At 44.5% G+C, this 17,898-nt stretch overlaps 1 protein-coding gene across 1 annotated transcript in view; it reads left to right on the top strand.

The window, feature by feature from the left end:
- PIK3C3 (phosphatidylinositol 3-kinase catalytic subunit type 3) overlaps positions 1-17,898 on the top strand; it is a 329,375-nt gene that overhangs the window by 16,716 nt on the left and 294,761 nt on the right. Inside the window, exon 2 of the mRNA XM_033935321.1 lies at positions 8,875-9,063. Coding sequence (XP_033791212.1) covers positions 8,875-9,063 — 189 coding nt within the window. The remainder of the gene's footprint in view (positions 1-8,874; positions 9,064-17,898) is intronic.

Genomic DNA, 17,898 nt, shown 5'->3' with positions numbered 1-17,898 from the left:
ACTCCCGTTATTTTCTAGTTCCCAAAAAAACAGGAGATCTCGGACCCATCCTAGATCTTCGCGATCTCAACAAATGCTTGGTCAAAGAGAAATTCAGAATGCTCTCTTTAGCCACTCTTTACCCTCTTCTCAATCAAGGCGACTGGCTATGTTCCCTCGATCTCAAAGAAGCATACACTCACATACTGATCAATCTGGCCTCCAGTCAGTACCTACGCTTCATGATCAATCATTGTCATTACCAGTACAAGGTGCTACCCTTCGGTCTTGCCTCCTCTCCAAGAGTGTTTACCAAATGTCTGATTGTGGTGGCTGCTTTTCTACGTTCCCACCACCTTCAGGTGTTTCCTTACCTGGACGATTGGTTGATAAAGGCCAATTCATCTCAGACAGTACTCCAGGCCACCAACCAGACCATCCTATTTCTACGTTTGCTGGGGTTCGAGATCAATCTACCCAAATCTCATCTCATCCCCACTCAAGAGACTTCAATTCATTGGAGCAGTCTTGGACACAGTCCTCATGAGAGCGTTCCTGCCGTCCAACCGTCTTCAAATGCTTCAATCTCTATGTCAGCAGGTGCTTCCACAACGTTCCATCTCTGCCAAGCAAATGATGGTACTCTTGGGTCACATGGCCTCCACAGTTCATGTCACACCACTTGCACGTCTTCACCTGCGCATTCCTCAATGGACCCTAGCTACCCAGTGGTCCCAAGCGCTGGATCCTTGCTCATGTCACATATCTGTAACATCATCTCTTCGTCAATCTCTACAATGGTGGTTGATATCCTCAAATCTCTCCAGAGGTCTTCTGTTCCATCTACCTCCTCATCAACTTGTCATCACCACCGACGTCTCCCCTTATGCCTGGGGAGCTCATTTGAACGAGTTCCAAACTCAAGGACTTTGGACAGCTCAGGAAATGAAGCATCACATCAATTTCCTGGAACTCAGAGCAATGTTTTATGCCCTCAATGCTTTCCAGCATCTTCTCTTTCCTCAAGTCCTCCTGCTGTGCACAGACAATCAAGTTGCGATGTACTACATCAACAAGCAGGGTGGGACAGGCTCTCGCCTCTTGTGCCAAGAAGCCCAGAAGATTTGGGCTTGGGCCACAGATCACCATCTATTCCTGAAAGCTATCTACATTCAGGGAGAACAGAATTCCTTGGCGGACAAGCTCAGCAGAATTCTCCAGCCTCACGAGTGGACACTCGATCCTTTAACTCTGCAGTCCATCTTCGCTCAGTGGGGCACTCCTCAGATAGACCTCTTTGCAGCTCCTCACAATCACCAGCTGCCCCTATTCTGCTCCAGACTCTACTCTCCTCACCGTCTGGCAGCGGATGCATTTCTCCTCGATTGGTCCAATCTGTTCCTGTACGCTTTCCCTCCTCTGCCTCTCATGTTAAGAACCTTGTTCAAGCTCAAGAGGGAACGAGCCACCATGATTCTGATTGCTCCACGGTGGCCCAGGCAACATTGGTTCTCCCTTCTACTTCAACTCAGTTCCAGGGAGCCCTTTCTTTTTTCACTGTTTCCTTCGCTGCTTACACAACATCAGGAGACCCTTCTACATCCCAACCTCCAGTCTCTGCACCTGACAGCTTGGTATCTCTCGGGCTGACTTCGACTGATCCTCTTTTGTCTCAGCCCGTTCGCTCCATTCTGGACACATCCAGGAAACCGGCCACTCTGCAATGTTACCATCAGAAGTGGACTCGATTTTCTTCCTGGTGTCTTCTTCATCATTTTGATCCCACTTCCCTCGCAGTGGAGACGTTGTTGGATTATCTTCTTTCTTTGTCTGACTCTGGCCTCAAATCTACTTCCATCAGAGTCCACCTCAGTGCTATTGCGGCTTTTCATGAGCCAGTTCATGGAAAACTCCTCTCAGCTCATCCCTTGGTGTCCAGATTCATGCGGGGTCTTTTCAATGTGAAACCACCTCTTAAAGCCCCTCCTGTTATCTGGGATCTCAATGTAGTTCTTTCCGCCTTAATGAAGCCTCCATTTGAACCTTTGGCTACCGCTTCTATCAAGTTTCTCACTTGGAAGGTACTTTTCCTTATTGCTCTTACCTCTGCCAGGAGGGTCAGTGAGCTACATGCACTAGTTGCAGATCCACCTTTTACTGTCTTTCATCATGACAAGGTGGTTCTGCGTACACATCCCAAAGTTTCTCCCTAAGGTTGTCTCTGAATTCCATCTCAACCAATCTATTGTTCTGCCTGTCTTCTTTCCGAAACCTCACTCGCATTCTGGAGAACAGGCTCTGCATACTTTGGACTGTAAGCGGGCTCTAGCTTACTATTTAGAGCGTACTAAGCCCCACAGATCATCTCCCCAACTCTTTCTGTCCTTTGATCCGAATAAATTAGGACGTCCTGTTACTAAACGTACTTTGTCAAATTGGCTTGCAGCGTGCATTTCATTTTGTTATGCTCAGTCCGGACTGACACTGGAAGGTTCTGTCACGGCCCATAGAGTTAGAGCTATGGCAGCATCTGTGGCTTTCCTCCGTTCCACGCCTATTGAGGAAATCTGCAAAGCTGCTACATGGTCCTCAGTTCACACTTTTACATCTCACTATTGTCTGGATGCATTCTCCAGAAGGGATGGACACTTCGGCCAATCTGTTTTGCAAAATTTGTTTTCCTAATGGCCAACCTTCCCTCCATCCCTCTTTTTGTTAGCTTGGAGGTCACCCATCAGTCAAGAATATGCTGCCTGCTTGTCCTGGGATAAAGCACAGTTACTTACCGTAACAGGTGTTATCCAGGGACAGCAGGCAGATATTCTTGCGTCCCACCCACCTCCCCGGGTTGGCTTCTTAGCTGGCTTATCCTAACTGGGGACCGCGCGCCTCTGTCGGGCGGGAAGGCACTCGCACGTGCACGGTGCGGCCTGCTAGAACTTTCCAAGTTCTTAGAGTGCAATCACTCTAAAATTGTCCGTACCGGGGCTCCGTCGGTGCCGTCACCCATCAGTCAAGAATATCTGCCTGCTGTCCATGGATAACACCTGTTACGGTAAGTAACTGTGCTTTCATGCATTTTCTGTTCTATATTGTGAATTTATTTTGTTAACCGCTTTTTTTTATTGGATGTTCATTTATTCTATGATATAGTTGTAAAGGGGCCCTTTCACTAAGTTGTGCTAGTAAGAACATAAGTATAGCTTCACTGGGTCAGACCAATGGTCAATCAAGCCCAGTAGCCCCATGGTGGCCAATCCAGGTCACCAGTACATGGCCAAAACCCAAGGTGTAGCAATATTCCATGCTACCGATACAGGGCAAGTAGTGGCTTCCCCCGTGTCTTTCTCAATAACAAACTATGGACTTTTCCTCCAGGAACTTGTCCAAACCTTTCTTAAAACCAGCTACGCTATCTGCTCTTATCACATTCTCTTGCAATGTATTCCAGAGCTTAACTATTTTCTGAGTGAAAAAAATTTCCTCCAATTGGTTTTAAAAGTATTTTCCTGTAACTTCATCAAGTGTCCCCTAGTCTTTGTAATTTTTGACGGAGCAAAAAATCGATCCACTTGTACCCGTTCTACTCCACTCAGGATTTTGTAGACTTCAATCATATCTCCCCTCAGCCATTTCTTTTCCAAGCTGAAGAGCCCTAACAATTTTAGTCTTTCCTCATACTAGAGGAGTTCCATCCCCTTGACCATCTTGGTCACTCTTCTTTGAACCTTTTCTAGTGCCACTATATCTTTCTTGAGATAAGGAGACCAGAATTAGAAACATAGGAACATAGAAGATGACGGCAGAAAAGGGCTACAGCCCATCAAGTCTGCCCACTCTGCTTACCCACCCCCTGTCTATGCCCTATTGACCCAATTTCCTTATCTTGACCCTCGTAGGGATCCCACATGGGTATCCCATTTATTCTTAGTCTGGCACGCTGTCTGCCTCGATCACCTGCACTGGAAGCTTGTTCCAATGATCAACCACTCTCTCTGTGAAGAAATACTTTCTGGTGTCGCCATGAAATTTTCCGCCCCTGAGTTTGAGCGGGTGCCCTCTTGTGGCCGAGGGTCCCTTGAGAAAGAAAATATCATCTTCCACTTCGACATGTCCTGTGAGGTACTTAAATGTTTCTATCATGTCTCCCCTCTCCCTACGTTCCTCGAGAGTGTAGAGCTGCAATTTGTTCAGTCTCTCTTCGTACGAGAGACCCCTGAGCCCCGAGATCATCCTGGTGGCCGTCCGCTGAACCGATTCAATTCTGCGCACATCTTTACTGTAATGTGGCCTCCAGAATTGCACACAGTACTGCAGATGAGGTCTCATCATGGCCCTGTACAACGGCATTATGACTTCAGGCTTTCGGCTGACGAAACTTCTATTGATACAACCCAATATCTGCCTTACCTTAGATGAAGCCTTCTCCATTTGATTGGCAGTTTTCATGTCTGCCCTGATGATTACTCCTAAATCTCGTTCTGCTGAAGTCCTAGTTAAAGTTTCTCCGTTCAAGAAGTACGTCCTGCATGGATTTCCGCTTCCGAGGTGCATGACCTTACATTTCTTAGCATTGAAGCCTAGCTGCCAGGTTGAGGACCAACTTTCCAATGTAAGCAGGTCCTGCGCCATATAATTCTGTCAACTGCATTCACTTACTATATTACATAGTTTGGCGTCATCGGCGAATAGTGTTATTTTACCTTGAAGCCCTTGAGTCAGATCCCCTATGAATATGTTGAAAAGGAGTGGACCCAGGACCGAGCCCTGCGGCACTCCACTGGTCACCTCCGATGTTTTAGAGAGGGTACCATTAACCACCACCCTCTGAAGTCTGCCACTCAGCCAATCATTGACCCATGCAGTTAGTGTCTCTCCTAACCCCATCGATTCCATCTTGCTTAGCAGCCTGCGGTGTGGGACACTGTCAAAAGCTTTACTGAAGTCCAGGTACACGACGTCCAAAGACTCTCCCAAGTCCAACTTTCTTGTTACCCAGTCAAAGAAGCTGATGAGATTGGATTGGCATGACCTACCCTTGGTGAATCCATGCTGACTGGGATCCCGAAGATTCCCTTCATTCAAGATCGTGTCCAATTTGCTTTTAATTAGTGTTTCCATGAGTTTGCACACTATTGATGTGAGACTCACCAGTGTATAATTCGCAGCCTCTGTCCTGCAACCCTTTTTATGCAGAGGAACGACATTAGCTAATTTCCAGTCCAGGGGAACTTTCCCCTTACTTAGGGAGAGATTGAATAGCTCAGCCAACGGTTTCGCCAGGACATCGCTCAATTCTCTGAGCACTCTTGGGTGCAAATTGTCTGGTCCCATGGCTTTGTTCACCTTGAGTCTTGCCAGTTCACTGTAAACTTCACCTGGTGTGAACTCAAAATTGTACGCATACTCAGTGAGGTTGCACCATGGAGCGATACAGGGGCATTATAATATTCCTAGTCTTGTTAACCATCCCTTTTTAATAATTCTTAGCATCCAATTTGCTTTTTTGGCCACCGCCGCCGCATGTTGGGTGGAAGATTTCATTTCTTGGGTGCTAATCCCCAAGGTGGACCCTAGCATCCAATAACTGTGATTCAGGTTATTCTTCCCAATGTGCATCACTTTGCATTTGTCCACATTAAATTTCATCTGTCATTTGGATGCCCAGTCTTGCAATTTCCTAAGATCCGCTTGCAATTTTTCACAATCCGTATGCGTTTTAACAATCCGTATGCGTTTTAACAGCTTTGAACAGTTTAGTGTCATCTGCAAATTTAATCTCCTCACTCATTTCAATTTCCAGATAATTTATAAATAAATTAAATAGCACCTGTCCCAGTACAGACCCCTGCGGCACTCCACTGTTTACTCTCCTCCATTGAGAAAAATGACCATTTAACTCTACCCTGTGTTTTCTATCCGATAACCAATTCCTTATCCACAACTGAACTTTGCCACTTATCCCATGACACTTTAATTTTCTCAGGAGCCTCTCGTGAGGAACTTTGTCAAAAGCTTTCTGAAAATCTAGATACACTATATCAACCGGCTCACCTTTATCCACATGTTTATTCATACCTTCAAAGAAGTCAAGCAAATTGGTGAGGCAAGATCTCCCTCGGTTGAATCCATGCTGATTCCGTCTCATTAAATCATATTTGTCTGTTCCACAATTTTATTTTTTATAATCGTTTCTACCATTTTGCCCAGCACTGAAGTGAGGCTTACCGGTCTGTAATTTCTCGGATCTCCCCTGGAGCCCTTTTTAAAAATCAGCGTAACATTGGCCACCCTTCAATTTTCAGGTACTACAGATGATTTAGTGACAGGTTATAGATCGCTAACAGCAAATCAGCAATTTCATTTTTGAGTTCTTTTAATACCCTGGGATGTATACCAACTAGTCCTGGGTTTAGTGTGTCCTAACACAGGCCTTGCCCATTTCTAGCATGGTTGTAAATTTGAGATTTAATTTTTTGGCTGTGCGTTAATGTTGGCAGTAGTGCATGACCAGTGGGGAAACCCCCCCAAAACAAAACTCAGGAACCCTTACCGCCTCCTGTTTAGGAGGTCCTAAGGACCCCTGTGTTAAATCAATATTATTCAGTAACCCCTGGATTCTATATATGGTGCGTCAACTTGTATGCCCAATTTTGGGTGCTCTTCCAAGTTGTTGCTCAAATAGATTGGATAATGAGCTCCAAACCATCAGTAATTTGGTGCTAATCTATTAGTGATGTTAGTTAGTTTGCATTAAAATTTGTGTGCACTTCTGGATACATGTTGTCCTATAACATAAAACTACAAGGTGAGACCTGCTCTCTATTCTCCAGACACTTATAGGATACCGGGCTGACTGAACTCCTTATACAAAGTATTTCTAGAGTGTTACATGCAGAGTTTTGAATCAGCAAGTGGGAACTCGTGTGGAAAGTTTAGTCAGAGTTCACCAGGGTTCAATACCGCCAAATGCACAAGCGTGCCTAGCAGACATTACCCACTCGCATCATTTTAAAACACTCTGTGGGCTAGTCTAAAAATCTATAATTCATGATACAAAAAGTTCTTTTCAACTTCTTTTTTTCTTTTTAAATTGTGTTTATTACAGAAACTATCAAGTTGCCCAAAACCCTGGTGTCTATATAATAAGAGAATTAAAGTGAATAATTTAATAATAAAAGGTTAGTGGCGCATGCGCTTTTAAAAAAGCGTAATTACTGCGGCCGTGGTGTGTGATCCGTGGCCGTATTCCATTTTAGAACCCGGCCAATGATCACTCTGGCCACGCCCCTCCTCCCGCCCTCACCAACCCGAAGGAAGCTCAGCAGACCTCAAGCTGGAACCATACCTCCCGCCCTCGCTCACCGCTGCTGTCGCTGCCACTGCCGCTGATCCTCCTCTTCTGGCCAGCCTGCGATCGTGGCCAGCTTTGGCGGGCCTCGCGGGCCGCTTTCCAGCCTCGGTGGCACGTTCCCTCTGACGCACGGGATCACGTCGGGGGGAGCGTGCTTCTGGGTTGGGGAGCAGCCTGCGAAATTTGCTGGGGCCGGCCACCACGATCGCAGCCTGCTTTGAAGAGGAGCAGGCCAGGTAAGCAGGGGGATTAATTCAGAGGGAGAGGGAAAGGGGGCTTCTTTGGGGGGAGGTGTGCTGGGGACAGACAGTTTTACTCTGGGGGGAAGACAGAAGGGCCCATGGAGAGACAGGGAGAAGGAAAGGGGGCTGCTTTGGGGGAGGGGTGTGCTAGGGGGAGACAGAAGGGGCCATGGAGAGATAGGGAGAGGGAAAGGGGGCTGCTTTGGGTGGGAGGTGTGTGCTGGGGGCAGACAGCTTTGCTCGGGGAGGAGGGAGAGACAGAAGGACACAGACAGCAGCCAAGGAGAGAGAGATAAAGAAACACAGACAGACAGACACTCTATTCTAGCACCCGTTAATGTAACGGGCTTAAAGACTAGTAATTTAATAACGCTTCTAAATGTCATAAATTCGGGAAGCTTCTGAGATGTTGAGCCTTGTCAGTTTTAGACCCTTAATAAAGTAACTAAAAGAACAGGAACTTATCTCAATCTGCAAACCGCTATTATTTCTTACGGGGTGCCAGCTGATTGCCCACTTTTACGGAGCCCCGTTTCGTAACCTTCGTCAGGGGCAACCTCAGGGGCATCTCCTGATGCAGTGAAAGTCAAAAGCTGGTTCTCCACGGTGCAGTGTCCTATAACATAAGACATCTCCAACGTATGCAAATCACAACAATCAGACTTCTAATAAACCTCCAAGCCTGTGACCCTGTCTCCCAGGCTTTATCATCTGCTCACTGGCTGCCTGTAACCAAACATGTCTTCAAGGGCCTGAAGCTAGTGTTCAGATCCTTAATTTAAATTTTTTTTTTTTTTAAACAGTATTCACTGTTTAATCAGTGAATATTCCAATCCTCAGTCTGCCTTTTTGGGCATTCCAAGACTTATTCTGGTGCTCCAGCTGTCTTTCTCTGTATGTTTCAAGCCTCATTTTGGAGTCGCCCGAGATTTTTGACTACATTCTCACAGGAATCCCATGGTAATTGTTTTCCATCCTTATGAGAATCCCACAAACAGCTTCTTTCATCCCCACGGGAATCCCATGGAACTTTTTTTCATACCTGCAGGATTTTTAGTCTGATACAGCAGGTTTTTTTTGTAATTATAGTCAGAATTATGGCATTAGAACAGATAATAAAAGGGTTATGCAGGGTGATTTTGAAGAGCTGCTAACATGATTTTTATTGGGTTTTATTATTCTGTATTGATGTGGTATTTTGTATTAGATGTTTTTACTGTAAGTGTATTGAATGACTTTTTCAGATTTTGTAGTGTATTTTATTTTAAAATAAAATACACATTGTTTTATGTGTTTCAGAGGAAGCCTGGAAGGGAAGAGGGAACAGAAGAGCTATAAAGCTGTCCTGGAAGACCCGATGTTGAAGTTCTCAGGCTTATATCAGGAGACCTGTTCTGATCTTTATGTCACTTGCCAAGTGTTTGCAGAAGAAAAGCCTCTTGCCCTCCCAGTGCGGACTTCCTATAAGGCTTTTAGTACAAGATGGAAGTAAGTGAGCATATTGTCTCATTCTTCATAGGATTGGCCAAACTCCTTGACACCACTGCCTTTTTTCAGAATTCAATATTGAAGAACCTGAAAACCTGTCAGATGTGGAGCAACAGTAATATCTGTGGGCAACCACTGTACTCGAGGGCCACAACCCAGTCAGGTTTTCAATATAGTAGACTCTCGGTTATCTGGCACCCATGGGGATTGGTAGATGCCAGATAAATTTAGTTTCTGGTTGCATGAGAGTTACTATTAAAAATAGTTTTGTCACCCTTCCCACTTCACCTTTCTGGTCTGAGTCACTCTCTTTTCCTCTCTCTATCATTCCCCCACTTATAGGTGCAGCATCTGTTCCTCCCTGACTACCCTCCTATCTGGTCTGAGTCACTTTCTCTCCCCCGCCCCCACTTATGAGTCCAGCATCCATTTATCTCCCCTCCCCTGCCCTTCACCATGCAGGTTCAGCATCCATGTCCCTCCCTGTTCTGTTCCCACATACGCTTTTGGGCCACCTCTCACCCTCCCCCCCCCCTGGTTCTGTCCTCCCTCCGCATGTATAGAGCCAGTATCTCTTACCTGCGGCTCTCCTGAAGCAGCAGCTGCAGCCAGCCCCAGCAGAGCATTTCCTCTACCATGTCGGAAATGACGCAGCTGAGGAAAGGCCCTACCAGGGCTGGCCACAAGCGCTTGTGTACAGCAATGCCTCTTCTGACTGGCTGCTGCTACTGCTTCAGGGGCAGGAGGGAGGGGTTATTGGATTAGGATGGTTCTGCTCCTCCTTGTGACCCTGGGCAAGTCACTTAATCCCCCAATGCCCCAGGGACAGATAGGGACAAATGCTTGAGTACCTGAATGTAAACCACTTAGGTTATAAGTGGTATGTAAATACTTAAAAAATATTTTTTTTTGCCAGTTGAGTGCCAGTTGGTTGAGTACTGGTGACTGTTGCCAGAAGGATGCTAGGCTGTATAGAGAGGTGTAACCAGTAAAAGAAAGAAGATGTTGATGCCCCTGTACAGGTCTTTAGTGAGTCCCCACTTGGAGTATTGTGTTCGATTTTGGAGACTGTATCTGGCAAAAAATGTGAGAAGACTTGAAGTGGTCCATAGAAAGGCAACAAAAATGGTAGGAGGTTTGCACCAAAAGACATATGATTAGAGACTGGAAGTCCTGAACATGTATTTCCTAGAGGAAAGAAGGGATGGGGGAGATACAGAAGCATGATGGTAGATAAAGGCCAAATAGCCTATCCAGTCTTCCCATCCACAGTAACCATTATCTCTTCCTCTTCCTAAGAGATCCCACATGCTTTCCCAGGCTTTCTTGCATTCAGACAGTCTGTCTCCACCACCTCTTCTGGAAGACTTCCACGCATCTACCACCCTTTCTGTAAAAAAGTATTTCCTTAGATTATTCCTGAGCCTAGCGCCTCTTAACTTCATTCTATGCCCTCTCATTCCAGACCTTCCTTTCAAATGAGAGACTCTACTCATGCGCATTTACACCACATGGGTATTTAAAAGTCTATCATATCTCCCCTTTCCTGCCTTACTTCCAAAGTATACATATTGAGATCTTTAAGTCTGTTACCGTACATCATACTACGAAGACCACATCATTTTAGTAGACTTCCTCTGGACTGACTCCATCTTTTTGAAGGTGAGGTCTCACCAGAGTCTTGTACAGGGGCATCAATACCTCCTTTTTCTTTCTTCCATACTTCTCCCTATGTACCCTAGCATCCTTCTAGCTTTCGCCATCACCTTTTCAACCTGTTAATTGAGAAAGACATGGGGGAAACTGTTTGTCCTGGATCGGTAGCATGGAATGTTGTTACTCTTTGGGGTTCCAAAATCTTTTGTTACTCTTTGGGATTCCAGAATCTTGCTATTCTTTATTATTGTGAATGGAATGTTGCTACTCCTTGGGTTTTTGCCAGGTACTGGTGACCTGGATTGGCCACCATGAGAACGGGATACTGGGCTTGATGGATCATTGGTCTGACCCAGTAAGGCTATTCTTATCACATACAATCACGCCCAAGCCCTGCTCTTTTATTGTACACATAAGTTCTTCAACCCCTAAACTGTACTGTTCCCTTGGGTTTTTACAGCCCAAATGCATGACCTGGCATTTCTTAGCATTAAATTTTAGCTGCCAAATTTCACTAATCTGACTTTACTGAAAGACCAGAGAGGACAGCATAAAGGAAATTAGGAAATAGTCCGACCAGTGGTCCGCATTGATCATTATACTTCCCTCCAACCTACTATAAAGAACATTAGAAAGAAAAATCAGATCCAACACATTGCTGGCCTTGTGTCATTTCCCTCATCAATTGTACCAATCCCAAACTCACAAGCATATGAATAGAATTTCCCGCCTTATCTACATGATCTAAATCTTCTGGTTTTACTAGTACATTAAAATCGCCAGTAACCACTTCAATCCCATCACCTCATAGTCCAACAAAGATGTCATCATCAAATCTAGTCCACAATACTATAACTACGAGTGAAGGTAGCAATACCGCAGGCGCTACGCAAAAGTGCGCGCTAAGGCACATGCCTTTGACTTGCGCCTCAGATGGCGTGTCGAATGGCTAAGTGCTGTTAGGTATTCTGCTTTTTAAGGCTGGTAGGTCAAACGGTAGATGGTTACAGTTGATAGTTCAAACGTGGCAGCAAAGGGCAGAGCTAGCTCCCATGTCTGAGTGTCGGCAATTGCAGCTCGCATTAAAGAAGGTAGAATTAAATAATGGGTATATATATTGAAGAACTAAGGCTAGTACTGGGCAGACTTTCATGGTCTGTGTCCCATATATGGCCATTCAATGAGGATGGGCTGGGATGGTTTAGATGGGCTTTGATGGAAACTCCAGGAGATGGAACCTAAGCACACTACTAGGCAGATCTTTGGGTTTCTGGCCCAGAAATATCTAATTAAAAGGACTAAATTAAGTCATTAATTTATAGAGTGTGTACAGTTGGGCAGACTGGATCATTCAGGTATTTATATGCCGTTATTTACTATGTTAATACTGTATCCACAATGAATATGCATGGCTCATTTACATATACTACTTTCATTGTATGCAAATAGATCTCATGCATACTTATTGTGCAAATCTTGAAAACTCAACTGGGTTATGGTCCTCAAGGACCGAGTTGCCCATCCCTACTGTAGATTGGCCCTCTGGAAAACGACATAGTTGTTATAAGGGGATGGAAAAGCAGATCTAGATGTCAGAATTTTTAAACAACTTTTATGCTTTTTGTGTTCCGTTTTAGTTCTTTCCTTTGCTAATCTTTATTTGATCTCTTATCTTCCCCTGCCAGCTATGATTGGATTTTTTTTATTTAATTCATTTATATACTGCTTTCATGGTCATAAGGCCATTCAAAGCAGTGAACACCATAACAACAAGTACATAAATCAATGTCAAAATAGCAAAGAAAAAGTGTTAACACTGCGTTTCATGTTAATTATAACCCATTGGAAATAGATATATATAAGCCTCATCTAAGATTCCCATCTATTCCCACTCTGCTCTGTGCCCAAATCATATTATTACGATGCCTTTAAAAGTTTGACCCATTTTCCTTACAGTCTCCTCCTCCATATTGCTGCTTTTTCAAACAAACGAAAAACACTTCATCAAGTTTACCCATTGAATTAATCAGGCTAAAGAACATAAGCTTTGCTAAATTGGGACAGACCAAAGGCTTTTAACTTGCTCATAGCCAGACTCTAGCTCAAGTTTCTTAACCCAGTCATTGACACACACATCCAGTCAAATGCTTGAAATAGATTTGCATACAGTAGAGGTGGTGCATGGAAATTTATCTCATGCATATTCATTGTGGATATCTTGAAAACCTGACTAGCTGTGTGTCCCCCGAGGACTAGGTTGAGAATGATTATGCTAGTCCAGTGGTCTCAAACTCAAACCCTTTGCAGGGCCACATTTTGGATTTGTAGGTACTTGGAGGACCTCAGAAAATAGTTAATGTCTTATTAAAGAAATGATAATTTTACATGATGTAAAACTCTTTATAGTTTGTAAATCTTTCCTTTTGGCTGTCTTAATAATAATATTGTAATTTATAGAAACTGTTTTAATTTTACTTTTGTGATTATGATTTGCATAGGTATGTGTGACGCACAAATGGAAAAAATAAAATAAATAATAAACATACTAAGGACCTCAAAATAGTACCTGGCAGAGGCTGCATGTGGTCTCCAGGCCGCGAGTTTGAGACCACTGTGACAAGCCATTTTAAGTGTTTCTAGTGCAAAGGACATACGTGCCCTGACAATAGGTGATACTTGTGAGTTGATTGCAGAAGGATTAAATTTACATTCTTTAGCTCCCCTGTGAGCTTCACTGCTGTAGAGCCCTTCAGTTTTTTCCTTCTGTAAGAAGTTGAGACGGTGCATTTCTGATCTGCTTTATTAATCTTTTATTATTTTCAGGGTTTTTTTTTCTTTGAAGTTGAGGCTTTACAGGTGCTGGAGAGGTCTCCAGTGACCCCAATGGCATCTCTGCCTGGGAGAGGACACAGACCTGGGTTAGATGTCTGCAGCTGACAAGGTAACCCTGGGGGCTCCTGTCCAGCCGGCCTGCATTGCAACATGTAGAGCTCAGTGTTCGTTCCCCTTGAAGCTTGATCACATCCTGATTTATCAGGTGCTTGCACACAGGCTACTTGGCTCTGGTTTTTGTTCTTGCTGGTGCTATCTGTGTAAATTTCTCACTCCTCCACTCGAACATGGATCCATGGGGGTTGAGGTCTTGGTCAAGCTTTATATCTTACTGGCAGCCTGAAGATCCCAGCACATGGAACTGGTATGCTGTGAGGCAGTATCTTCTATATTCCCAGCTTCAGTGACTGCTGCAGCAGGCTAACCCATCACAGATAATGAGTACTAGCTATTGAGGTCTATGGGAAAATCAGGGGAGGATATAAGAATTGCCACTGCTGGGTCAGACCAGTGGTCCATCGTGCTCAGCAGTCCGCTCCTGCGGAGGCCCTTAGGTCAAAGATCAGTGCTCTAATTGAGTAGAGTCTAGCCTTACCTGCATACGTTCTGGTTCAGCAGGAACGTGTCTTAACTTTATCTTGAATCCCTGGAGGGTGTTTTCTCCTATAACAGCCTCCAGAAAAGTGTTCCAGATTTCTACCTTTCTCTGGGGTAGTCTTAATTTTGCAGATTCCAAGGGTTGCTGCAGCTGTTTTGTTTTCTCTCATAGAAACATGACGGAAGATAAGGCCAAATGGCCCATCTAGTCTGCCCATCCACAGTAACCATTATCTCTTTCTCTCTCAGAGAACCCACGTGCCTATCCCAGGCCCTCTTGAATTCAGTCTCTGTCTCCCCCACCTCTTCTGAAGACTGTTCCATGCATCTACTACCCTTTCTGTAAAAAAGTATTTCCTTGGATTACTCCAGAGCCTATCGCCTTTTAACTTCATCCTTTGCCCTCTCATTGCAGAGTTTCCTTTCAAATGACAGAGACTCGATTCATGCACATTTATATTATGTAGGTATTTAAATGACTATCATATCTCCTCTCTCCCGCCTTTTCTCCAAGGTATACAGATTGAGATCTTTAAGTCTGTCCCCATACTCCTTACCACGAAGACCACACACTATTTCAGTAGCCTTCCTCTGGACAGATTCCATCCTTTTTATATCTTTTTGAAGGTGCGGCCTCCAAAATTGTACACAATATTCTAAATGAGGTCTCACTAGAGTCTTATACAGAGGCATCAATACCTCCTTTTTCCTACTGGCCATACCTCTCCCTGTGCAATCTAGCATCCTTCTAACTTTCACCGTTTCAACCTTTTTGGCCACCTTAAAATCATCACATACGTCATGCACATAAGCTCTTCACCCCCTAAGCTGTACCGTTCCCTCGGGCTTTTGCAGCTCAAATGCATGACCTTGCATTTCTTAGCATTAAATTTTAGCTGCCAAATTTCAAACCATTCTTCAAGCTTCACCAGGTCTTTCTTCATGTTATTCACACCATCCGGTTTGTCTACTCTATTGCTGATTTTGGTATCATCCGTAAAGAGGCAAATCTTACCTGACAACCCTTTTGCAATATCATTTATAAAAATGCTAAAAAGAAAAGGCCCAAGAACAGAACCTTGAGGCACACCACTGGTAACATCCCTTTCCTCAGAGCAATCTCCATTGATCATTACCCTCTGTTGCCTTCCACTCAACCAGTTCCTGACCCAGCCTGTCACTTTGGGACCCATCCCAAGGGCACTCGGTTTATTTATTAGACATCTATGTGGAACACTGTCAAAGACTTTGCTAAAATCTAAATACACCACATCTAGCGCACATCCTCTATCCAATTATCTGGTCAGGATTCCAGAAACTTGACCATTCTCTCTTTTTAAAAGCATTTCCATTAATTTGCTTACCACAGAAGTCAGACTTACTGGCCTGTAATTCCCTACTTCTTCCTTACTTCCATTTTTGTGGAGAGGGACCACAGTCGCCCTTCTCCAGTCCTCCGGTACCATTCCCGACTCTAGAGACTCATTGAAAAGGTTGGTTAGCAGAGTTACCAGAACTTCCCTAAGTTCCTTCAGCACACTCAGATGTACACCATCTGGCCCCATTGCTTTGTCTACTTTATTTTAGGTAGCTCCTCACGAACACAACCCTCTGAAAATCAATCAGGGTCTATTACTCCTCCATCCCTATTCAGGTTTGTCTTTTGCGGTCCCGCTCCCAGCGCTTCAGCCGTGAACACAGAACAGAAATATTTAAGTAATTTGGCCTTTTCTTTATCAGCTTCTACATATTCCTCCCCTTCACCTTTGAGTCTCACAGTGCCACTTTTGCACTTCTTCGTATCAATAATATATCTAAAAAATGTCTTGTGTCCCCGTTTTGCCTCTCACTTCCAAAAACCCCTTCCCGAATTATTTGACCCTTGTGTGAGTTTTCCCAGGCCATTTTTGGGCAGCCGTCTTGGATTTTCCCAATTTTTGAATAAAAGCCTCCATCTACCTCAAAAACTCCTCTTCAATTAAAATCATTTGTAATAGACTCCTCTATTGGAGATACTCCTGCATCATGCCAGATTTGTGATGGATGGCCAACGGAATAGTGGCCATGTTCCACATGCTGCGGGGCACATGAGGGACGGATAGGAGTTTCGGGCTTCGCCCATCTGGTGCCCTCAAGGTAGGGGGCTCACAGAAGACCTCTTGTCCAGGGAAAAGAACCTCTCTGAAGCCTTGGCATAGAGCTCGGGCGAAGCGCAGGTGCGTGGACGCTGCAGAGCCCAGGAAAAAGCAAAGCAAAGCCGGAAAGGCACTCCTGGGGTCCCTAGTCAGGGATTTACCTTGGGTTTTGTAAGTTTGTTGTGGAAAGCCTACTGAAACTGTTGAGGGTCTTTCACATTGGTCGAAGGGGCAATGGTGTCTGTGCAAGGGTATGTGTGCTCCTCAGGGCGCTTGCTATAGCATAAATTCCTGAGCAGGAACCAGAGGACCAATCTGATAATGACTAGGGAGACTGTAAGTTGGATTCTATGCCTTTACTGTCCCATAGTGAATCGTCCCTTCTGGGGGATTTGGGATCTCTAAACGGAGATGGGAGGCCAGGAGATTTATATTGGAAGACCCAACAGTATGCTGCCTATTTAAAGTGACGGTGTTGCTGGAGCTTATCCCAGAATCACTGTGGGAGTTAAAGCTTGGAGTCGCCAGACTGCAGTGGCACAGTGCTTGATTATCAGTGCTTCACAGGCACAGAGGTCATTTTTCCCGTCAAATCTGAATCTCACTGCTCTAATTATGGCGCATGAGAGGTCCCTTAGGCTCTTTAAGGGGAGCTAATCATGGCAGGGATTGATTATGTGGTGAAGGTAAGATTATCAGTGTTCCAAGCCCAAACCACAGGGCCAAAGAAAAGGACTGGATTTTGAGGAAGCTGGATGTGAGGAGAGTCCTCTTGTTATCTAGAGGTCTCCAATGAGTTCCGACTATCGTATCATCTATTTGTGCTCACCAGGTAGGGTAGAGACGGTACACTGGAGTCTAAGGTTACCATTTCAAGATGGATACAGATGGCCACCTCGTCAACATATATTGCTTGTGACAAACAATCACCGGTCTCCTTGAAAGTGCATTCCACATGAAATGTGGCTTCTTCATGGGCAGAAGATTGGGTGATTTTTGCCTGGGTAGATTTGTAGGGCAGCAACCTGGTCCACTCTGCATATGTTCTCCAAGTTCTACAGAGTGGACATGGCAGCACGGGAGAACACAGTCTTTGAATCATCTTTGAGTCTTTGTGTTACAAGCAAGCACAGAGGTCCCACCCTAGATTTCTGGGAATTCTTTTATACATCCCTGCTGTCCAGAATGGCACACCTATTGCACTAGAAAAAGAGACTGGGTTCTTCGTTTTCTAGTAGATAGGTGTATCATTCTGGAACCCTGCCCTGTCAGTAGTTTGAGTCAAAACTGAGATTTTGATGTCGCATTTTAAGGGTTTAAGGAATAATCTATTGCTATAACACCTTGGGGTAATACTTGAGCTTCATAAATGTTTCTGTTTTTTTAATGGTTATTTTAATGTTTTGATTGTTCAATTAAAATGTTTTAACACATTTCTTATACTTTCAGAGCAGAACAGATTTGTAGTTCAGGGCTATTACCTGCTTTGGTACAAACTGAAGGGGGCAGTAGAGCCCTCTGGAGAAAGAGGAGGAGTTGAAAACCTGTAATGGATTCCTTCTGCATGACTCGCAAGCATGGGAGAATACCCTACTGTCCAGAATGACACACCTTT

The sequence above is a fragment of the Geotrypetes seraphini genome, chromosome 1 (assembly GCF_902459505.1).
Source record: "Geotrypetes seraphini chromosome 1, aGeoSer1.1, whole genome shotgun sequence".
Classification (NCBI taxonomy): Eukaryota; Metazoa; Chordata; class Amphibia; order Gymnophiona; family Dermophiidae; genus Geotrypetes; species Geotrypetes seraphini.
Note: the sequence above shows the minus strand (reverse complement) of the source record. Positions and strands in the feature narration are given on the sequence as shown.